The 25,500-nt window shown below is 36.2% G+C and overlaps 1 protein-coding gene across 1 annotated transcript in view; it reads right to left on the bottom strand.

Annotated features, from left to right (window-relative positions):
* LOC124896772 overlaps positions 1-1,635 on the bottom strand; it is a 35,383-nt gene extending 33,748 nt beyond the window's left edge. The window contains exon 1 of the mRNA XM_047408596.1: positions 1,321-1,635. Within this exon, the coding sequence (XP_047264552.1) occupies positions 1,321-1,635 (315 nt within the window). The remainder of the gene's footprint in view (positions 1-1,320) is intronic.
* Positions 1,636-25,500: the final 23,865 nt, after the last annotated feature.

Below are 25,500 nucleotides of genomic sequence, written 5' to 3'. Positions count from 1 at the left end.
GCTGCTGGACACTCTTTGATTTTGCGACCTGACTTGCCACTCCCAAAACATGCATCACTGCTAGACATGCACCCACCCTTATGGTTATTACCAAATCTCTTGCACTATGGGTTGGTGCGACCACTATTAACACTAACTTGGGATTTAGAGCCTGGTGCTCTATCCTAACTGTCCTGTTTGTACTTAGGCACGGGAGCACTAGCAGAAGACAAAGATAGGGCTGAGGTTGGGGATAGAGTACGAGAGCTCTATCCCACCTGTCCTATCAATAAAAGCTGCAGGAACATTCACATTAAGTTCTGAAGGTTGTCTTCAGAATATCACATTCTCTGACTCTAAGTTGATAAAAACTGAATCTAAGGTCTATCTTAGAGAAATAGTTTTCACCCTAAAGTTGGTCAAACAAGTCATCAATCATGGGGAGAGGATACTTATTCTTCATTGTGACTTTGTTAAACTGATAGTAGTCGATGGACATTCTAAGAGAACCATCTTTATTGCGTACGATAAGAACTGGAGGTCCCTATGGAGAGGCACTAGGACTAGTGAAAACTATATCTAAGAGGTCTTTCATCTTTTCTTTCAATTTCTTAAGCATAGCTGGTGCCATTTTTAAGATGGAATTGAAATATGTCGGGTATCTGAGAAGAGATATATTCTAATTCGATTTCCCTTTTGAGAGGAACTCCGAGAAGATCTTTAGGAAACACCTCTCAAAACTCATTTACAACTGTAAATGACTCAAGACTTAGAGTTTTCAGAACTTGAGTCCTTGACTTGGACAAAATGGTAAATACAACCCTTAAAAATCATTTTCCTCACCTTAAGGTAAGAGATAAATTGACTTATAGGCATTGAGTTACTACCCCTAGCTCATCAGGAAAATAGAACTGGACAGTTCTATTTCTACAAGCAATTGATGAATAATAGTAATAAAGCCAATCCATGCCAAAAATGATATCGAAGTCAGTCACTTATAACTTTACAAGATCTATTGAGGAAATTGTCTGGGACACTGTAACTGGACAATTTCTAAATACCCATCTGGCTATAATAGAACACCCACTAGAGTAGACACGGAGAAGTATTTTATTAATATGTTAGGACTGACGCGAAAATCTATAAATATATAAGGATTCACGAATAAAAATGATGCTTCGGGGTTTAATAATGCATAAAAATGAAGGTGGAAGACTTATAACATACCAGTAACTATATCAGCAGAACTTTCTTGATCCCATTGAGTTTGGAGGGCATAGAGTTAATTTTGACGCTGCCCACTAGTGGCACTAGATGTGGCACTCTATTGAGTCGGGTGACCTGCTGAAGCTGAAGAGGAATTGGACCGAGCCCCTGGCATAAATATTTACCCTTCTGGCCAGCTGCTGGACACTCTCTATTTCTGCGACCTGACTTGCCACTCCTAAAAGATGCATCACTGCTAGACATACACTCACCCTTGTGGTTCTTACCACATCTCTTGGACTCAGGGTCGGTGCGACCACTATTAAAAATGCCTTGGGATTTAGAGTCTGGTGCTATATCTGAACTGTCCTCTCTATACTTAGGCATGGGAGAACTAGCAGAAGATGAGGCTGGGGATGAAAATTTTTGGCAAAAAATGATTACCGTCATCTAACTTCTGCTGTGAGAAGTTGAAACTACTAGTTCTAGCCATCTTATTCTCTCTTTCTTTTTCTTTGAGCTTCTCTTCCTCAATTTGTTGAGCATGAACCATTATCCTAGAGAGATCTATTTCATTGATCAACATAGTTGTTCTACACTTTTTGAATACCTATTTGAAACTCCCAACATAAATATACTCATTTGGGACCTGGGATCAGCCTCCATAGTTGGAGCATACCTCGCCAACTGGGCAAAATTGGGCGAGTACTCCTTCATGCTTATCTTACCTTACTTTAGATTGATAAAATCCTACACCTTGGCCTCCCTCATCATGAGTGGAAAGAACCTATCCAAAAAAGTATAGAAAATTAATCTCACTTTACAAGCCCTATATCAACACCTCTGTTCTCCTTTAACTACTTAACCCAAGTATGAGCTACCCCTTGCAACTGGTAAGAAGCTAAGTCAGCACTTCCACTAGTAGTGACACCTATAATGTCCATCACCTTTTTTGCACATACTCTAAAAAATCTTATAAATCCTCCTCTAACTTGGATCCTGAGAACACTGGAGGATTCATTGGAGTAAAGTCTCAGATCCTTCCTGTTATCGTATTAAATAAGGTGTTGGATGGAGCAACAACCTGCTGATTATTCTTAGTGGACATGGATTGGGCTAATACAGTGAAAGAAGTTTTAAATTTGGTGTGTGAGACCTGCTTATTAGTAGGGTCTTTGGGATTAGGTGGGGCAGGCTGGTCACTATTTTTCCTTTCGTTAGCCCTTCTAGGAGGCATTTAGCATAAACGGTAGAGAATGAGTTAGAAGAATAAGTTTTTACAGAGATTATGCCCTATCGCACGACATGAATACTGAAAGTAGTGTCACTTTCCTAAAATATCTCATAGCCTCTTTCCTATAAGTATGGCGCACTTTACACGCATGCACAAGACTATACATAACATGACTTTCAATACCCTAGTACACTTTAAAAACCTTAGGCTTTGATACTAATTTTTTCATGACTCGAGGATACCCCCTAGTCTTAACACGATGCTTAAGTCCATAAGTCACCCTAAGCTAACCTATGATTTGGTATCTACCATGAGCGCTGAATATGATAATAATAAAATATTATATGTGGAAGCTAAACTAATGAAAACTCTGATAAGATATAATATTCAATCTATCTGAATATCTGATAAAAACTGGAAACAAGTTTGACTATTTGAAAGCCTTTAAAACATGAGGAGTTGATGGGACAAACCCCCCCAACTAACTCTGCCTGAATAAAATTAAATAGATATTGAAAGTAAATATGGATAACTTGTCCTCAAAGGATGAGGACTCACCACAACTGCTGTTGATTGGCACACAAATTGTCTAAGTACATTTGGGGAACTGGCTTCCAAATCTATATTATAAAATCTATGTACCACAAAAGAGAGTATGCAATAAGTACTTTAAATGTACTGGTGTGTGAGATAGGGACTAACTAAAATACATATGGATACTGAGATTGAATGTATTAACATATAAAGCAAATGCAGATCAAGAAAGCATACGTTAAAATAATCTATAAAACTAAATAACTGATAAACTGAAATCTTGGTCATGTAAAACTATACTGAATATTATCTGAATACTAAATTGAGACTGTGGGAGATAACATATAACTGATATGCCCTAATCTATGTTAATCTATTTCCAACGATTTACCCTAGTTGGAAAGGAGTCTGTACTTTGCCATGGGTACGGACACTGGCTATGTGGATCCACTACACTGATGTCCCAAATGACTAGGGAGTCACCTAAATCTGGAAGGTGCCATTGAGAGAGTATCAACCCTATACTGGTAGGAAGGTCTCTCATAACCTACGCTAGCTATGTAGTTTTGGAACTTAGGAACTGCTACTAAAGGTCTCCTCCTAATCTGGAAGGTAAGACTTTATCCCTAGGTTCGATCGATGCTAATTTTTACTCCCAACTAAAATAAAACTAATAATGATAAAGGTTGATATGATTCTAACTGATAAATGCTAAACATGAAAATAATCTGAATATAACAACATATAGATGATCTATCTGACTTGTAACTTGGAAACTTGGAACACGCATCACTATCTAGGTGTCAAGTGTTCATAACCCACCAACATTATCTATTGCAAAATACTCTTGTCACTTTTTGAAAAATTCATGGTATGGGAAAGTCATAAATCGCACCCCATTTCAAAAACAAATCATGAATTAAGTATTTGCATTATCAAACATATGGAAACACAATTATCATGAGGAAATATATTTTTATAGTTTAAAATCAAGACATTTGAGGGAAAATTTATAAAATTCATAATCTTTATGAAATTTCACTAATTAGGGAAAAAGGGTTTACACGTATAAAAATATAAAATTCTTGGGACTCAATGGGTGGAAGAGGCCTAATGATGAATATCCCATATACCTAAAGTAAAAGCTTGGCTAAAATCCTTGGGTTTGGTATTGTTCTTTGAGAACCCTAACTTTCTCTTGAGGGAGAAATGAAATCACCTCTCTTGATTTTCTTTAGTGGAATTGATAATTATGTCATAAATTTTGGGTTTTGGGTCTTTTATACCACCCCTTAGAAATCTAAAAATACATAGGTTTGGCTTTTAAGGGAGTGGGAAAAAACATTAAAACCCCTATAAAATATTTCAATGTAACACATTTCCGGTCGTTATGACTCACCTCATAACTCGTTATGATCGGTTAAGAGTCATGGTATGAGTTGGAACCCGGGGTATTGGGATTCTAGATACATTCTGGTATGTCTACGAATTTCCACCTAGCGACATGTTATGACTTACTGTGAGTCATTGGATGAAGTCGTAGTCTGAGGCTTGATTCTAGGCTTAACATTGTTGTGACTACAAGTCCCACCCAATGAATTATAATGTCTAATTATGAATCAGGGAGTGGAATCATGGTCACTAGGCAAAAACTTGGGCCCTTTACTAGAATGACTACTACTCACTCGTGATGACTCGTCATGAGTGGTTACGACTTATTTCCTGAGTTGTAGCCATGCTAGTGTACCAGGTCCTTAGCCATGAAAGTGTACCAGGTCCTTAGGGGAAACCTTTCATAATATTTTATCATGACATTGTATTGAGATGAGACTTGATGCATTGGAAAAATAACTTGGTGACCTATCTTTTAGAAGGTTTGAGATATGAAAACTAAGTGTATTACACTATGATAATATGATTATATATCCGGAAAGGACGAAGGGTGAACATGATGATATACTTATATACTTGACAAGATCGAAGGATTACCATAATGACATGCTTTTGTACTCGGCAAGGCCAGATGATGATGATTATGATATGCTTATATACTCGGCAAGGACGGAAGATGATTATGATGATATGATTATATACCCGACATGGTCGGATGATGATGATGATGACATACTTATATGCCTGGCAAGGCCAGAGGATGGTTATGATGATGATGGTTGTGATTATGATGATTATACTTACTGGTTTGAGTCAGACTATTCTTATGATATTGTGGATTCTATTGCATTTATCCTTGTATACGCATTGCCTATCACTAGTATATGCCTATATCTATCAGCCTTATGGAGGGTTGAATAGTTATGGGCGATATGTATGACTTGTGGTGTGTTGTATGTTGATTGAAACTTCTGAGCTTAGGGTAGTGGGGATTCGTTACAGGCTCAATTAGGTATTATTTTTTTGGACTATCCAGTTACTCGCATTGTCATTGCTATTATTGGTATTACTATTATGATCATTGTTTTGGCTAGTTAGTGACATATTGGTTAATAATTCATTATCAAAATTTGAGGTATGATTTTGGCTCTTTTATCTTACAATTATATTACTATGCATGATTAGCTCATGATTAGACGTATGGACTAGGAAACCCTGAGTATGCTAGCACTAGTTCCTATGATTATTTGGTTGTATATTGAGTTGAACTTGTTTATATATATATAGCTATATGTAGCTATGGTATAACCGTATATCCCTTACTTTATTTATTCAGATTGTATATTCATTATTTGGCCTTGTATACTTATATATATCCTTATTTTGCCATGTATTCATATTTATCCTATGATATATGGTATAGTGTTGAGATTCTTGATTATGGATGGAACAGGATAGTTTATCCTTAATACTTCCTTAGCCTTATTCTGTTAGTTTCTTAGACATGAATAGGATAGTTATCCTTATTATCTCATTGACTTTCTTATGTGGAATTTTGATGTATTTTCCATTCTTTTTATATGTTACATGTATTTGTATTATCTTTGGAGCTTGGTAGATAGTTGCCTACTGAGTACCACGTGTTTGTTACTCATACTACATTTCTGTAACCTACATCTCATAGCATGGGTTATCACCGGTGTTGTGTGCATCATACAGAACAGCCATGATTTGGAGATATAGAGTGAGCTCCTGACGTTAAGAGTATTATTTTTCTCTCTCTTATGTACTAGACTAGTCTCTATGTTATATTTAGAGACGGTTGTATTCGTATATTCATTTATTACCTTATTTGTATCGTTCTTATGTTAAAAGTTCTGGTACTGATACCACCATATTTTTAGATTTTGTTATGTAATTGATCTTTTATTATATTTATTTTGTAGTCTTTTCTTTAATCTTGTGGTAGTCAGTTACTAATTGTTTTGGACAATGGGATTGGCTTGCCTATTGGTGGGTTATAGTAGGCACTATCATGACCTGAGAAATTGGGTTAACCACCTAATGCTGCACTTGAGCAACAAAAAATTCCTCTAAACCTACATCATGAAATGATTCAACGTCTAAGGATGGTCAATGGGGTAAGCACTGACATGTAACTCAGGAAAAAAAGGATAAAATAAGGCCAATTCTCAAAACAAGTCAAAATCATATGCGTAACATTTGTATATACATATATAGGATACCGGTATAGGGACAAGTGTCATGAACATGAGAGTTTAAACCATTAGCCCGAACTGTGTTGGTCGCTCCGTTCTAATGGCACCACAGGCTATATGGATTTGACTCCCCAATTAGAAGGGCCCTAGTGCATGTTAGCCGAACGTACTGAGGAAAATCGAGGAAAGACTAAAGACACCAAGTTGATAGCTATCAAAAATATAATATGTATCCTGACACATTGTCATATAGACCCCTAATATCAGCAAACATCGTTTCCAGTGTAAGCCACCTTGGGACCTACACCTTCATGGTGAGCTATACAATTTAATTTAAGCCTAAATTAAACTAATTTTAACATAAACTAACAATTTTGCTAAACCAGTCCACACATCCATTAGACTCCCAAGTTCTATTTAAAATCCAAATCATGGCCACCATAGGCATTCCAAAACTATATTTATCCACTTATCCTTTAATGCAATACAATGGGTTAAAAAGACAGGTTAATTTGTGCAAATATCCATATTCAAAATAAAGTTTATAATGTGGGTTGAGGTTAATACCATTATCAAGCCAATATTCCATCAAATTGGGAAAACCTATGTCACCCATTCTAATCTTTACCACAATGCACCAATTCAGTCCCAAACCATAAATTAAAGCATGATTAATCCTTTAAACCATGGAAAAATCAATTCAAGTAATAGCAATAAAAATCCCTCAACCGAATTTCAAATCCAACAATTTAAAACACATGATTTTTGATTACATAAGTACGATAACGTAAAATTCAAGTTAAGAAATAGAAACATGCCTTAAATACCAAAGAATTTGAAAAGAAATTGAAGTTTGGAGCTTGAATGATGAATTCTCCATAAAACCCTTGAGCTTTATTGGGTTGGGAGTTAAAGAAGAAAAGAGTAAAGTTAGATCTTTGAAAAATGTAGGAGTCAATTTGGTGTTATAAAGTCGTTAAGGGGTATGAGGACCTAAATCCCCTCACCCCAAGTGAATAAAATAAAAATTGGATAAAAAATAAATAGCAACATGGCACGCTGCTATCCCGAAACTTAGCCTCCATGCCACTCCCTTATTGCAGAGGCTAAGTGGCATAACACACTTCTTTGCGGAGGCTTACTACCTCAGGGTCCCAAAATGGCCCCGAACCCCTTTCAAAAATTTTAAAACATTCTTAAAACACCCTTTTAACACCCATTAACATAATTTAAGTAAAAAATTGACTTTAAGCACATGGGAGGGTAAAAAATAAACTGATCAAATTTTTTTTTGGGTCTTATAATATCGATGGCACTATTGAGTCTAGGATGTCAAACTTGATAGGGTATCATAGTTCATTTGTGATCATTAGATTTTGAATGAACCTTGAGAGGTTACTGGAAACTTGGCATCTCTAAGTTTCAGCTGGTGCATTTACTATAAGGGACCTTTGGTCTCCTTAGTATAGGTCTCTTTTGTGGCCAACCAATTTTTTTAGCGGTCACATGCAGTCCATATAGGTTGCTTTAGCAGAGGCCTTGTAATACCCCAAAGTTTCCTAACTAATTTTGTCTCAAGAATATCAAATATTAGATTATAAATTGAATGATTTTTATTCCATTGGGAATTTTTAAGATTTCCACTTTTTTTCATGTGGAAAATTTAATAAGCTTTCCATCGATATAAAATTCATCTAAATCTGATAACCGGGTAAGAAGTTATGACTATTTTAAGTCCCCATCATAAAATAGTGCCATATTGGTCAGTGGCGCGCCGTGCCACAAGATAAAATGGCAATTGACCTTTTTCCAGTGTCCTAGTGTGATTTCTCCGCATCACTCCAAACTTTTAGGTCGAAAATGAAGTGGCAACGTGATGGCTCCGCATCACGCCATTTCCCTATTTCCCATTTATCAAATTCCAGTGACACGGTGAGATAGTGCCGCGTCGCGCTAGGGGTCCAGGTCAAGAAATTTTCATCAATTTAAAAGACGCATCCAGGGTTAAAAGGGTAAATTTCCCATCCCTATTTAAGCCCTTTAACACGATATTCAGCAATTTAGAACCTAAAATATACTAATTTCTCTTAATTTTCTCTCAAGAATAAGTTACGGTTTCAATTGGAGATTCAATTTGAAAAAAGTCTCTCAGTCAATATTCACTTAATCAATAACTAAGGTATGTCATGTGTTGATTCATGGGTCTCTTTCATCCATAAAGCTTAAGAATCTCTTCTCAAAATCAAATATTTGTATATTTACGAATGGTCATGATTTGACTGAATTGAAAAGTGATGTTCATGTTGTTGTTTGGTTTCATTCCATGTTATAGACTATTAATTACAAGAATTGATTCTAGTATGTGAGAAATTATGCGGTATTCATGATAAACCCTTCAATTCACAAGTTGATTGATGTATCCTTGATTATTAGATGTGTTCATGATTGTATAACCATAGCATGCTCTCTCCATGTTTGATTAAATGCCTATGTGAAGGAAAAGTACCATACTAGTATGATAAAATGAAATCTCCATTCATGTACAAGTTATGTATGTTAGCTTGATGAAATGTCTTAGCCAATGGATTATGTATTGTTGATGTTGTTCTTGTACTAAAGAAAGTCATGCTTTGTCAGTTTTCTTCTATCAAGTCCTTGGGGTACTTGTACCTGAAAAATATAGCTGTGTGCCTAGAGTCCATGTCATGTTTTCACAATATCCTCAGTCAATCCATTAAACATAGAACTCAGTCAATCATGTGACTCAGGAAAACTCAGTAATATAGTAATCTCAATACTATTCCATCAGTTAACGGAACTCAGTTAATTTAGTAAGTTTAGTTCAGTAATCCTTGATCAGTATCTATTCAGATGGGAGTAGGAATTAACACTGAGTGAACCCAAGGATAGGAACACATATTGCCAGATAAGGGTATGATTCCTAGAAGTCATCCTTGCATTCCAGAACTATGTAGCCAGCATAGGTTGAGATATCAACATTATCAGATGAGGGTTGATGAGGTGGATAAGCACTGTCAGATGAGGGCCCCACCATTATCTTTTGGGAACACTATCAGATGAGGGTCACTCACAGATTGTCCTTACCAGTGGCGCGGTATTTACGCCCTTCAATTTCTCCCCTTCTTCTATAGAACATGCCTCCTAAAAGAAGAAACAGAAATCTGTCAGTCCCTCAACCCGAAGAACCTTTGGGCAAACATGTTTCTTATGCAAAGTTCAGAGATATATTCACTACTCTTGTTCGATTAGTTATTGCTTAGAATGAATGACCAGTCATCACTCCAGCCAATCCAACGGCTAATTTAAATACAGCTAGGATTTGGGACTTCACTCGAATGAATCTTCTATCCTTTCTTGGGTCTAAGTCAGATGAGGACCCTTAGAAATTTATCAATCAGGTTTAGAAGGTTACAAATATCATGGGGGTTACTCCTATCGAGAGTGCTGAGCTAGGTACATACTAGTTGCAGGATATTTCCTACACTTGGTTTAAATAGTGGAAGTCAGAAAGACCAGATGATGCAGGGCCTATTGAGTGGGAGGAGTTTGTCATTGCATTCTTTGATAGATTCTTTCCCTAAGAGCTAAGATAGGATAAGGTGTTAGAATTCATAAACCTTAGGCAGGGCAACATGATTGTGAAAGAGTATTCTCTTAAGTTTACTCAATTAGCCAGATATGCTCCTCATGTAGTTGCAGATAGTATGGCCAAGATGAGTAAGTTTACTTCTTGGGTGAACGATAGCGTGGTCAACGAGTATAGGTCTGCTATGTTGAATAGTGACATGAATTTAGCCAGGATTATGACTCATGCTCAGCAGATAGAAGATCAAAAGGTTATAATGAGAGAGAAACAGAATAAAAGAGCAAAGACAGGTAGTTTCAACTTTGCTCAGCCGAAATTAGAAGAAGTAAACCACTCTCAGTTCTATCCAAAGTCATCAGTTCTATCTCCTTTTCCAGCCAGTGCTCTAGCTCTTAGTCCTCTTTATGTGACTTGTGATAAGAACCACAAGGGTGCTTGTAGAGCTGGTAGCGATGTCTCTTTCGAATGTGGCAAGCCAGGCCATAGAGTCAGAGATTGTCCCTAGTCAGGTTATCAGGGTCAGCAGAACCATTCCTTAGCTCAGTCTGTTGCCCAAATCAGCAGGATGCCACTTCTAGTGCTACTAGTGGGGAACGCCCAAACAGACTATATGCTTTCCATTTCCCTGCAAGATCAGTAAAATTCTCCTAATGTGGTTACTGGTGTGTTATAGATCTTTTATGTGCATGTTTATGCTTTGCTAGATCCAGGAGCTTCCTTGTCTTTTTTCACTCCCTATATAGCAGTTAATTTTAGAATCAGTCCCAAAATTCTAGCAGATCCCTTTTCAGTTTCTACCCCAATAGATTAAACCATCATAGCCCGATGGGTATACAACAACTTCCTGATTATGATATTTCAGAAAGTCACTTCAGCAGACTTAGTCGAATTTGAGATGACTGATTTCTATGTCATTCTCGGCATGGATTGACTTCATTCCTGCTATGCCACAGTCGACTATAGAAATAGAATAGTACAGTTTTAGTTTTCAAATTAACCTGTCCTAGAGTGGAGAGGTAGTACTTCAGTGTTTAGAGGTCAGCTTGTTTCCTACCTTCAGGCTAGGAAAATGATATCTAAAGGATGTGTCTATCACTTTGTTTGAGTTAAGGACACTAGTTCTGAAACTCCCAGGCTTGATTTAGTCCTAGTCGTGAATGAATATTTAAATGTTTTTATTGAAGATCTTCCAGGGATCCCTCCCAAAAAAAAAATAGACTTCGGTATTGATCTTCTTCCAGATACCTACCTATATCTATTTTGCCATATAGAATGGCACTAACAGAACTCAAAGAACTTTAAGAGAAGTTGAAGGATCTCTTAGATAAGGGATTCATCAGACCCAGTGTGTCCCTATGGGGTGCACCATTTTTATTCATACACAAGAAAGTCGTTCTGTCAGAATGTGCTTAGATTACTGTCAACTCAATAAAGTTACGGTCAAGAACAAGTATCTTCGCCCCAGAATTGATGACTTATTTGACCAACTTTAGGGTGCCAGTTATTTCTCTAAGATAGACCTCAGATCCCGTTTATCATTAGCTCAGAGTCAAAGAATGTGACATTTCAAAAACAACCTTTCATACCCGGTATGGTTACTTCGAATTCCTAGTCATGTCCTTTGGTCTTACCAATTCCTCAGCAGCTTTCATGGACTTGATGAATCGTATGCTCAAGAAGTACTTGGACATATTCATCATAGTCTTTATAGATGATATTTTGGTCAGTTCCCACAGTAAGCATGATCATGCAGACCATCTCAAAATTGTACTTCAGACTCTCAAAAATCATCAGTTGTTCACCAAATTTAGCAAGTGCAAATTTTGGCTAAGTTCAATAGCATTTCTTGGCCATATCATTTCTAGTGATGGCATTAGAGTAGATCCTCAAAAGACTGAAGCGGTAAAATACTGGCCCAGACCTGTCTCTCTATTAGACATCAGGAGCTTTTTAGGTTTGGCTGGCTATTCCAGATGGTTTGTTGAAGGATTTTTGTCTATTGCATCCCCTATGTCCAGATTGACTCAAAGGAAAGTCAAGTTTCAGTGGTCAGATCCTTGCGAGAAGAGCTTTCAGGAGTTGAAGACTCGATTCACCTCAACCCAGTATTAGCCCTTCCAAACCATCCAGATGGGTTTGTAGTGTAATATGATGTATCCAGAGTAGGTTTGGGTTGTGTCCTCATATAGCATAGTAAGGTCATAGCCTACGCCTCTAGACAGCTTAAACCCCATAAGAAGAATTATCCTACTCATGATCTTGAGTTAGCAGCTGTGGGTTTTGCCTTAAAGATTTGGAGGAATTACTTATATGGAGTTCATGTAGATGTGTTCACCAATCATAAGAGCCTTTAGTATGCGTTTTCGTAGAAAGATCTTAATCTTCATTAGAAAAGGTGGTTAGAGCTCTTGAAATATTACAATATGAGTCTCTTTTATCATTCGGGCAAGGCCAATGTAGTGGCCAATGCTCTTAGTAGATATTCTATGGGTAATGTTAATTATGTCAAGGAGAGTAAGAAGAAGTTAGCTCAGGAAGTCCATCAGCTTGCCAGACTAAGCGTTCTCTTAGTCGATTTAGAGGAGGGTGACATATGGGTTTAAAGTAGTTAAGAATCATCTCTAGTTTATGAGGTGAAAGAAAAGTAAGATAGAGACCCTAGTTTAGTCAAGTTGAAAGAGTCAGTTACGAACCAGAAAGTCAAGGTTTTCTCCCAAGGGGGAGAATGTGCATTGCGTCGCTAGGGTCATCTCTGTGTTCCAGGTGTAGATGACTTAAGGTAGTAAATTCTTGTAGAAGAGCATGGTGCACACTACTCTATTCATCCAGTGGCCACAAAGATGTAGCAAAACTTATGTTAGATCTATTGGTGGAGTGCGATGAAGAAAGATGTTGCAGAGTTTGTGGCTAAGTGCTCTACATGTCAGCATGTTAAGATAGAGCATCAAAAGCCTAGTGGATCCATGCAGGAGTTTAATATTTCCCTAGTGGGTCTATGCAGGAGTTTAATATTCCTACTTGGAAGTGGGAAGAAGTGAACATGGACTTTGTGATGGGTTTGACTCTTACTTGTCGCCAGCATGATTCAGTTTGGGTCATTGTAGATAGAATGACTAAATCAGCCTATTTTCTTCCAGTTCAATCCTCTTATTCAGTCGAGGATTACGCCAAACTCTACATTAGGGATTTGGCTAGATTACATGGTATTCCATTATCAGTTATTTTAGATAGAGGTACCTAGTTCACATCTTATTTTTGGAAAGTATTCCAAAAGGGTCTTGGTACCCAAGTTCATCCTAGTACAAACTTTCATCCTTAGATAGATGGTCAATCTGAAAGGACCATTCAGACTCTAGAAAATATTCTAAAGGCATGTGCAATTGATTTCAAGGGTAGTTGGGATGACCACTTGCCTTTGATTGAGTTTGCATACAACAATAGCTGTCATTCCAGTATTCGGATGGCTCCATTCGAAGCTCTCTATGGTAGGATATATAGATCTCTAATCAGTTGGTTTGAAGTTAGTGAGGCCTTGATAATAGGACCTAACTTGGTATTTGTTGCCTTAGAAAAAGTCCAGTTGATCAGAGAAAGACTTCGGGCTACTCAGAGCCGACAGAAGTCTTATGCGGATGTACGTAGAAAGGATCTTGAGTTTGAGGTTGGTGACTATTTCTATCTAAAGATCTCTCCGATGAAGGGAGTGAAGAGGTTCAACAAGAAGGGAAAGCTCAGTCCCTAATATTTTGGCCCCTTCAAAATTCTCAGTTGCTTCGGCAAGGTAGCTTATAAGCTCGAATTGCCTTTAGATCTAGCTTTAGTTTATCTAATCTTCCATGTCTCTATGCTCAAGAAGTGTATAGGTGACCCAACAGTTGTGTCCTATTCAAAGCATAGATGTTCAGAATAACCTCTCTTTTAAGGAGATTCTAGTCAAAATTCTAGACTACTAGATTCATGGACTGAGGAATAAAGAAGTCTCTCCAGTCAAAGTTCTTTGGCGAAATCAGTCTGTTGAGGGAGCTAGTTGGGAAGTAGAAGTAGACATGCGTACTGATAACGCTCAATCTACAGCTCTCGTGGGAGTGTAAAGCGGTCGTTAGCAAATATAGAACCCAACCTGGGTTGGGTATCGATCCCACAGAGAATAGCTTGGCCAACAAGCAAGAGAAATTACTAGACTTTTAGTGCAAGTCTCGTAGGAAAGGGGGGATTGTAGTATGTAACCAAAACAAGAATGTAAGAACTGAAAATAGCAAAATAAAGAGAGATTGTCACGTGTGTTGTAAACAATGAGAATTGAGGCGTTGGGGTTATGTCCACCTTCTGAGGTATACGTCTCTATTGGCTATGAGTGTGTAGAGTCTTGACATGTAATTGCTTATAGAGAATTGTAGTCGATGGTAAATCCAAGCGTCTCTCGACCTAAACAAGGACTATTTCACTTTAACTCTCTCGAGCTTAAAGCGTGACTAACGGTACGAATTCTCCAAGAAGTTAGTCCAGGTACGGCACTAGCTTTTTAATAGGAAAGGGTGTCCTACTACCTTGACATTATCTCTTTTCCAGACAAATAACTTTTCTCTCGAACAAGTCAGATGTTAGACTGGCGTTGGTCTATGCGTCTTCTTTTCTAGACAAATAACCTTTCTCTCGAACAGGTTAGATGTTAGAATGGCGTGTTCTTGTGTTTGAACCGCAAAGAATGTAGATTTAAGATGAAGAGAATAATGATATAAGCAATATACTTGTCTTGAACTCACAAACTCATAGCTATAGATAGTAACTCATTCGGCTTCCATAACCCCAACTAAGAGATTTAGTTACCCATGAATGCGAAGGATATCACGTTTTGCATGGTGGATGGCGTGAATAGTAGGTGTTTGGCGTGTGGTTTTAGTGATTCCGTAGCAAGTAACGATTCTCTTGTTGTGGAATTTAAGAGTAGAAGAATGAAGAATTGATAATGGGTTGTAGGAAGATGTCTTAATTGTAAGGAGATGAATGAATTGTCAGAATATCTCCTCTCCTCCTTCTTCTCCCCTTTTAAAATCTCTAACATGATAGGGTATTTATAATACTCCTATCCTACTCCTACTAAACTAATAAATAACCAAATCCTAATATACTAATGAAATCCTTGACCCAATTGTACTAGGGTAAGGTTACAAAATTATAATCCAAATAGAATGATGAAACACATAACCTAATTGCACTAGGTTAATGTATTATGGCAAAAATCCAGCTTTGTGTCTGTAAGTCCCAAAGTCTTCAGAAATGCTGTTTTAGCCCGGGACAGATTTTCCATGCAGCAGATTTAGTCCTTTATGCGTCCAGCTCCTTTCCATCTCGTTTGTGAGCTTTCTTTTGCGTCAAGTAAGCCATAAATTGCTGTATTTTGCATCATTTATACCTGAAACTTTCCTAATCACATTTGTTAGCTCATTTACAGGAAAAAGGACTAAAAGTGTACGAAATAGATAATTAGTTCTCGAAACTAGGCTAAAATATGGGCAAAATATATTGATATAGGCGCGTAATTTCGCCTATCATCACGTACCAAGTACCCTCACCTCTTCTCTACTGACTCAGATCAAGCTCAAGGTAACAGTTCTCCTTAAGATTTTTAGTTTTCATATCTAGATTTCAGTTACAACTTGGTATCAACCTCCTATTCAGGATTCTATTTTTAAACTTGGTACTAAGTACTATTGCATATCCAATTACATATTCATGCATTAGATTAGTCATGTGTTCATGCATCATACATACATTCTCCTTGTGATAAGACTTAGTTATTAGAAATCTCAGTTATGTAATCAGTTCCGTTATGTATTCATGCATCAAATATGTGTGATCAGCTTATCAGTACTCTCAGTCATGCATTCATGTATCAGCTCATTCATGAAATCATGCATCAGATATGTATGCTCTGTATGAATCTCAGAATATAAGTTATGTAATCATATTTTAGTGTTCATGTTCAGTATGTACTTCGGCTTATTATTTCTCCTCTCAGTCAGTCTCATTGGAGGACGAATGTTCCCATAGGGAGATATTGTAATACCCTAAAGTGTCCTAACTAATTTATCTCAAGAATGTCAAGTATTAGATTCTAAATTGAATGATGTTTATTCTATAGGGAATTTTCAAGATTTTCACTTTTTTTTTCATGTGGGAAATTCAATAAGCTTTCTATCAATATAAAATTTAGCTAAATTCAATAATCGGGTAAGAAATTATGACTATTTCAAGTCCTCATCGTAAAACAGTGGCATATTGGTCAGCGGCGCACCACGCCATAAGATAAAATGGAAATTATTCTTTTTCCAGTGTCCCAGCGCGATTTCTCCACATCGTGCCAAACTTTGAGGTCGCAAATGAAGTGGCAATGTGATGGCTCCGCATTGCGCTATTTCCCTATTTCCCAATTGTTAAATTCTAGTGACACGACGTGATAGCGCCGCGTCGCGCCAGGGGACCAGGTCGGGAAATTTTCACCAATTTAAAAGACATATCTAGGGTTAAAAAGGTCAATTTCCCACTCCTATTTAAGCCCTTTAACATGAGATTTAGTTATTTGGAACCCAAAATATACTAGTTTCTCTCAATTTTCTCTCAAGAACAAGCTAGGGTTTCAATTGGGAATTCAATTTCAAGAAAGTCTCTCCATCAATCTTTGCTAAATCAAGAACTAAGGTATGTCATGTGTTGATTTATGGGTGTCTTTCACTCATGAAACTCAAGAATCTCTTTTCAAAATCAAAGATTTGTATATTTACGAATGTTTATGATTTGATTGAATTGAAAAGTGATGTTCAAGTTCTTGTTTGGTTTCATTCCATGTTATAGACTATTAATTACAAGAATTGATTCTAGTATGAGAGAAATTACATAGTATTCATGATAAACCCTTCAATTTACAAGTTGATTGATTTATCCCTGATTATTAGATATATTAATGATTATATAATCATAACATGCTCCCCCCATGTTTGATTAAATGCCCATGTGAAGGAAAAGTGCCATACTAGTATGATAATATGAAATCTCCATTCATGTACAAGTTATGTATGTTAAATGTTTGATGAAATGTCTTAGCCAATGGATTATGTATTGTTTATGTTGGTCCTGTACTCAAGAAAGTCATGCTTTGTTAGTTTTCTTCTATCGAGTCCTGGGGGTACTTGTACCCGAAAAATATAGATGTGTGCGTAGAGTCTGTGTCATGTTTTCACGATATCCTTAGTCAAGCCATGATCCATAGAACTCAGTCAGTTATGTGACTCAGGAAAGCTCAGTAATATAGTAATCTCATTACTATTCCACCAGTCAACGAAAATCAGTTAATTCAATCCAGTTCAGTTCAGTAATCCATGATCAATGTCTATTCAGATAGGAGTAGAAATTAACACTGAGTGAACCCAAGGATGGGAACACACACTGTTAAATGAGGGTGTGATTATTAGAAGTCATCCTTGTATTCCACAACTATGTAGCCAGCATAGGTTGAGATATCAACACTGTCAGATGAGGGTTGATGAGGTGGATAAGCACTGTTAGATGAGGGCCCCACCATTCTCGTTTTGGGACATTGTCAGATGAGGGTCACGTACAGCTTATCCTTACCAGTGGCATGGTATTGACACCCTTCCAATTGGGGTTATACATTGGACCCCAACTCAGCCATAATGGTGTATTAGGGGCATGTCGATTAGATAATTACTTCCCATAGTTTCAATTATAGTATCAGGACTGTCAGATATAGTCATTCAATCTCAGTAATAGACCTCAGATAGTTCTATAAAATTTAGGACTGTCAGATACAGTCAACTTAGAACAGTACAAAACTTAGCTAGTTCTATCAGATTCAGGACTTTCAGATACAGTCACTCATGTCATCAGTTATATTAGAAATCAGAATTCAGTTATCAGTTATGTTAGTTATCAGTAAATTCATGTTATCACGATCTCAGATATAGTTGTGACATATTCATGCATGTATTCTTATATTCATATTAGTCAGTTATCCAGTATTGTTTATGCATATGAACCCTATGCATTCATCCTACCTTCCATGCATACCAATATATTCAAAGTACTGACGCATTTATGCTATGGTGTCTTATACCATATGTTCAGAAGCACGAGCTCCAGAGCATCAATAATATTCCAATCTCAGCAGTCAGAGTTAGCAATGAGTCCTCTTCTTTCGAGGACATGATTATTCATTTATTATCTCATTTATTAATTTATAAGTTGGAGTTAGTTGGGGATATATCCCATCAACTCCTTATCAAGGCAGTTATGTTTTACAGGTTTTTCAGACTATAGTATGTTCAGACAGTATTTCAGTTTTAGGTATTCTATTACCCCACTCAGATGTTTTATTTTATCATTCATATAGTTTTGAACCTTATGGCCTTTCAGCCTCTATTTCCTCATTATATTTAGTATGTTATACAGGTGTACAGGTACAGATATCAGTCATGGGTTAGCTTGTGGTCCTTCGAGGTCGTGAGCACCGTGTAGCATTCTGAGTACCAAATTTGGGTCATTACAGGCCTACTGCTAAAGTGGATGCCACTTAAATGATGTCTTGTCTGCTTTTATGGAGATCAACCCATGAACGCAAACCACTTTAGCGGTACTATTCCATTTTAGTGGTGACTACTTTAGCGGTCAAGTGGCCGTTTAAGAGGAACCTGGGAGGGAATTAAATTCTGCCCTTTATCCAATTTTCTCCCATTTCTCACAAGTCTCAAATGCCTCAATACCCTAGAGAGTATCAGAAATCGGGGAACTAATCTTTGGGTGGTTGTGGGGTGTTATGGTGCTCGAAATAATCATTTCCTCATTGAAATCCTTGTAAGTTCCTGTGTAATTTTCTAATTTGGTCATAAATTTCAAAATTTTTGTTAGGTCCATTTTGTATCATTTGAGCTCAAAAATTACCAATTCTTGAGGATAAATGATCCATGAGACTTGGGGGATGTGTTGACAGGTTCAAAAGTGTAATTTCACAAGAAGGTTCCATATGGGATTTTGACTTGATTTTGGTATCAAGATATATCAATGCAATATGGGTATCATTGTTTTCATATTAATGCAGAGATTACTATTTTGATAGCGTGCCATTATGAAGAAGCTTCTTGGAAGGTGAAATCTCTAATTTAGCAGACTTTATCGGCCTTATTTTGATGTTCAGGTAGGCTAGGCTTACCTTTCTCTTATATTAAGCTTAATTATAGTATTAATACGTTATTGTGGTAGTTTTGGATTGGGAATTAGGATTTGGAGGTATATTTAGTGTGATTTGGATTATTTAGTTGATTAAGGGACCGTAATTAGGTGTATTTGACTTAATTAACCATACCTTAGGTAGAATTCCCACCTTATGATGCAATAACGCTAATCAAGCACTTTGTAGGGGGATTTGTCTCCTTAGTCTAGTTTGTGGTGGTATTTTCCTTAGTATGGATTTTTAATGTTAGAAGGCCAAGATTATTATTGTTAGCTCCTTGTAGATTCAATAGGCCTTTATATGTTATGTTGCTTATATTCATGAGCTTGAGGAGGTTTTAGATATATTGTGCCTTTTTCTAGACATGTACTTAGGATATGTTAAGATTGGTTGGTTCTAGTCCGACAAATTATGATATTAAGTCCAGTTTAATTTTAGGGAATGATGATATTACTTTTGGTTGAAGTTCGGTATTCATGATATTATTTTTAATTCAAGTCTGACATATAAAATACTATTTTTGTTTTGAGTCTGGTATTGAGAGGTTATTTATAATGGTTATGGAACTAGTCCAAGTCTGGTATTTATGGCATGGAAAGATCCACAGTTACAGTTTGGTAGTTTAGTTGATATAAGAGTATACGGTAGTTACTTCTTCTTGATTGCATCCACCTTGCTTATGGGGGCCTGGATTAGGTAATTTGCTAATGTTTTTATCTTGTAGACTTATGGGGGCCTAGTTATGCTAGAAATAATTATGTTCTCTTCATTACTATTATTTTGATTTTTTATTTTCACCATTTGGAGAATCATTCTAGGTTTGCCCTTTTCTCCTAACTTATCTTATTATCTCGTATATTATTGTATTTATGTTATGATTTAGCTCAGTCGATCAATGATGCCTACTACGTACTCTTTGCTTTGGTACTCATACTACAGTTTTGTACCATTTTTGTGTAGATCTGAGTACTAGTTGTGGATGTTGTGATGTATTAGTGCTGGTCTAAGTTATAGGGTGAGCTCTTAGAGTCAGAGTTGACCTTCTCTCCATCTTCTATTTTTTGATGCTCTTTTGATTTTGAGAATGTTTTATATTTGACATTGGTCGTACTCATATTTTTTTGATTAGAGGCTCTTGTACCGACCTTACGAGGTTGTGGGATGTTATTACTTTTTATATTGATGTTATTATACTTAATTTTATGGCTTGTATTCTATTTACTTGCATAATTCCAGCTTTCATGCCATTTTCCACCAACTAACCCATATTACTTGTTGTTCCGAGCTATGGTTATACTTACCTACTGTTGGGATAAAGTAGGTGCCATCATGACTCATAAAATTGGGTCATGACAAAATCCTTGAGAATTCTACCATTAAAAATTATCCTAATGATTCTAAAATGTTAAAGGATTGAAATACAAAAAAATAACAGAAGAACTTACTCTATGAAGAATTTTACAAGAAGTTGACAAATTGCCCCTAGGAATTTGGGATGAAGTTTTTGAGTTATCACCAAAAATGCATCAAAGATAAGGTAATAAACTACCTAATAACATTGCAGCAGTACCATTGCAGTGGTTAACTTTTCATCTTGAATAAAATTTAGTAAAAAAACTATAAAATTTTACTCCAAAGGCGGATTAACAAACGATTGAATGTATAGAAAATAAGACACAAAGATATTTTATTTGATGGGTATTGGGGCCTGTTGTGCTTTATATTCAAGGAGATATACTTATTTGAAGTTGAACTTAGTTTAAACTTAGCTTGATACTCAATTGGTAAAAACACTTCCAACTTAACTTTGGGGTAGGGGTATGGTATGACCTTGGTCCATGTCTAATGCAATTCCATCTAAAGAAATGGTCCTATAACCTATTATAAAAAATGTTATTTTGCTTTTACCATTTATATTTTTAGTAACGAAAGAACGTATTGTTACATTTTATTTCAATTTAACCATCGTTCTTCTCCAAACAATCATTGGTGATGAGGAGTGTTTTTAGCACGATTCTCAAAATTCAACATACACAATGGTTAAGAAACTAATACAACCTTCTATCCACTTCCAATATATTTTCTTAACACTTACTAAACAACAATCCTATAATAACGCCAACCATCTATCCAACCAGCCTATGTACCATAGGCCACTAAGCCTTAGACATAAAACATTATCACTATAACTCAAGGAATATGATTCATGACAAAATTTATATACGGTTCATCTGAAATACTCAAAACACCACATGATATGAGGATGTATGAACATTTGGGGTGATAATGGAAATAATTGGGAATGAAAAATGATCTTTTTAGATTACAAAAACATGTGTTTTATCACTGCGGCAGTAAAGTTACTGATGCAGGGGCTCACCGGCCCTTTGAGGTTACCACTGTGGTGATACTTTTACTGGTATAGTTATCTCGAGACAACAACTCAGGACTTCATTACAGTTCAGTCCATTTCACAATAAACCTCTACAAATTCGACATTATGAACAAACATTTACATGGTAGTTGTTTTAAATAGATTTCTACGAACTCATTTTATGCACCAAAAGTGTCTACAACATCCTAAAACTTTCCTTTTACACATTGTCCACTAAGAGGTCATTTGGTAGGAGGGATAAGGGATAAATAATCCCTGGATTAATTTAAAGATGAATTTATCCATATTTGGATGGATAAAATTCATGGGATAACTCATCCTGGGATTAGTTATCCCGAGTTTATAGCATTATTTTTGTATCTTCGGAGGATGGGAGAACTAATCTTGGGATTGCTAATCCCAGGTTAGCTAATCCTAGGATTATTAATTCTGGGATAACTTGTTTCTCAACCAACCAACCCCTAAAATCTACAAATAAATACACCATGATCCACCCATAAACATAAATCCACACAACTCTAAATTTTTAACCAAAACACACTACTCTGAGGTTGTCGTCCCTATACTAGGAAAATTTTTAGTGGGGTACTTACACCCTAACTAATGGTATAACTAACACAACACCAACAACACACCACTATGGCTTTTCACTATTACATATACTGTCTACCATAACTCATATTATCTTACTCGGCCCTACAACATACCTCAACCACTCAAGGGGTAACACCAACCCAGTATTATCATGTATCGATGGGAGGGATATGAATATGTATAAGCATATGTAGTAAAGCTACTCCCTCAGTCGATCCTAAAACTAATGATCATCAACCATATCCAAGCAAACTTATTTTACCAACCTTATCAACTTAATTACACCACATTCAAAGGGTAATTTTAAGCAATATTTATTTCCATACAGTAAGTATATACACAATATTAAGTCACAACAAGCCAACCACAAGGTCTATATAGTATCCTTGCCTTCTCAATATGCCTATGAACATTATCCTACTATAACTCTATTCAAGACCTTAAAACTTAACTCATTATATTCATTCATAGCCACCAAGAATTTTGTTGAACCAGTTAGTCTACCTTTGGAACATCAATGCCCTTACTCTCATAACATCATTCAAGTCATCTAACCAAATAAGATACATAGTTATAAATCACACAGTTAAGGTTAAACTTACAAATATCAAGTAAAACCATTATGATTATCTTTACTTATCATATTATAGGAAACTACCATTTTATATATATAATCAATTTACCTTGCAGTAGTGATAGCAACTACACAACTTACCTTACATTCAAGTCACCAAGGTTGTGCAAAACAACTAAGTCCAACTCAATTTAACTAATCATTTATAAAGACATCATTAACAAGTCAATACATTAACAAAATTATTCACACAAAGATGACCCAATTGCACTTCAGGCCCAGATATAATCATCAAAGATCAGACCATACAAGGATCCCAACTATAATCATTAAAGATTGGGACAACACAAGGATATAAGTATAATCACAAAGGGCTGGACCACATAAAGATCCTAATTATTACCATTAAAGGTTGGACCATACAATGAACCTAAGTATATTGTCAAAGACCAAATAAAAATCAAGACATATCTCAAAATCACACCGAGCCTTTACGATTCACAAATATTCTTTCGTAACAACTTATTATATATCACTCATAATGTTCATATGCACTTAAGGTAATGGTATGATAAAAATAGTCGCTATCCACATAAGTAATACACATAGCATTCTATCATACCACAAGAAAAATGTTTAAAACATAAGTATTTTTCAAATAAGCATAGTCGATCAATTAAAAAATATTTATGCTTACCAACAATACTAACAACTACAATATTCACTGCATGAAACAACATAGCCACCTAAAAGGTTGACATATCAGTCATTCTAATACCTAATTTACAACATTAGTTCTACACCTCTTATTTACCTCTATCGATTCGAATAACACTATTCTAAGCTTTCAAATATTTCCAAGATACCAATAGGGACTAGCTAATTGATGTGTCATTGAATTGTAACACTTAAGATGCTTAAACAAAGAATTTTTGCAAATCTAAAGGTACTTTTATATAGAGATGATGTGTTTGTTGAGTTTTTCAGGAAAACAGGGTTGGAATTGGGTGGAACAAATCAAGGAAGAAAACGGCAATAAATAGCAGAAGACTACTTATACAACGAGTTGTTGGGTGACACTACTACTCGTCGTCCAAGTCGTAGTCATACTAGTGAATAGTTTGACTGAAAAGAGTTAAGTACACACTAACTACAACTCATATGGACAAACTATGAGTCTTAATGTGAGTCATTCAGAGAAAAAGGAACAAAGTCCTAAATGGTGCTTTTGGATAGCAGTGGAGATGGATATTGGTGATGAGTTGTAGGGTAAAGCTATGACTCATAGTGACCTTTGTTCTGAGCATATGGAGGGAAAGTTTTAAAGCTTGAAATTTTAGCTGGGTGCCCTATGAGTTAGGAAATGACTCATTTATTGAGCTGGAGAGTCTTCACTAACCACTGGGAACAAAGATGATGAAGGCTGGCAAGGAGTCATCGCCTGTCATGATGTCTTATTACCTGAGCCGTCGTCACCGCTGATCTTTGTTGTAATATTTTTTTTAAGAGAACTTTGATGTAACTATAAATAGACTTTTAATGTTTTTTTATGTGTTTACACACTTTATACAGTTTTTATGTTATTTTGAGTTCTGAGATACATTATTGATCTTGGAATTATTATTCTTGGTTTTTAGAGTTCTAAATTAATTTGCGATTTTGAGTTTTCATTATTATTCTTCGTAAGTTCATTCTTATGCTTTCATCAATGAATTATCTGTGTTTTTAAAATCATGAGCAACTAAACTTTCCAACTGCATGTGAGTAAACTCCTACTCGCCCATAACGAGGGTTGTCGAAACACTGATGGATTAACAAAGTAGTGGAAGTTCAAAGTCATTCTAAATTAGCGTTCTTGCATGTATTGTGATTTCTTTCATTTTGATTGTTTTCTTGATGGTTGCAAATATTAGTAATTCACCCACATTTGATACTTGCTTGAGAGAGGTAGAGATTAGGAAAAGAGATCACCATAGTAATTTAAAGCTACCCAACCTTCATCTATTTAACTTGAGTCTGAGAGAAGATAGTTAATCTGAGATCCAGAACAAGGGTTAGCAATGTGACACTCTGATACCAAGAAGAGATAAGTGAAATTCACCCAAACCAAGGTCGGAATATGGTTAGGTGATACATTACTTGTTAGATTTTGCATGCAACACACAGAGATAGTTTGATGAGCATGATAAGTCTGCAAAGTTATAAAGTCAGGGGGAACACAATCGTCTCATACAGGTAACAACCCTAATTGCCTAGCATTGTTACTATCATTATTGTTTTTTTTAAAAAACCATTTACTTTCTGCAATTCCCAATTACATAAGTAAGATCGAGACATATTTGTGGCCTTTTCCTCGTGGGATTGATCCCAACCTAGTTGGGTTCTATATTTGTTCGATAATAGCTTTATACTTTTTTTGTGAGATGTAATTTGAGAGACATCAGTAATACCAATTGTGATGGTTGAGATACCCATTAGAATCTATCAGATACCAACTAGACTCAACTCGACAAGGCATAACT

This window comes from Capsicum annuum, chromosome 3 (genome assembly GCF_002878395.1).
Source record: "Capsicum annuum cultivar UCD-10X-F1 chromosome 3, UCD10Xv1.1, whole genome shotgun sequence".
Classification (NCBI taxonomy): domain Eukaryota; kingdom Viridiplantae; phylum Streptophyta; class Magnoliopsida; order Solanales; family Solanaceae; genus Capsicum; species Capsicum annuum.
The sequence above is the reverse complement of the archived record's forward strand: the minus strand, read 5'-3'. Positions and strand labels throughout refer to the sequence as shown.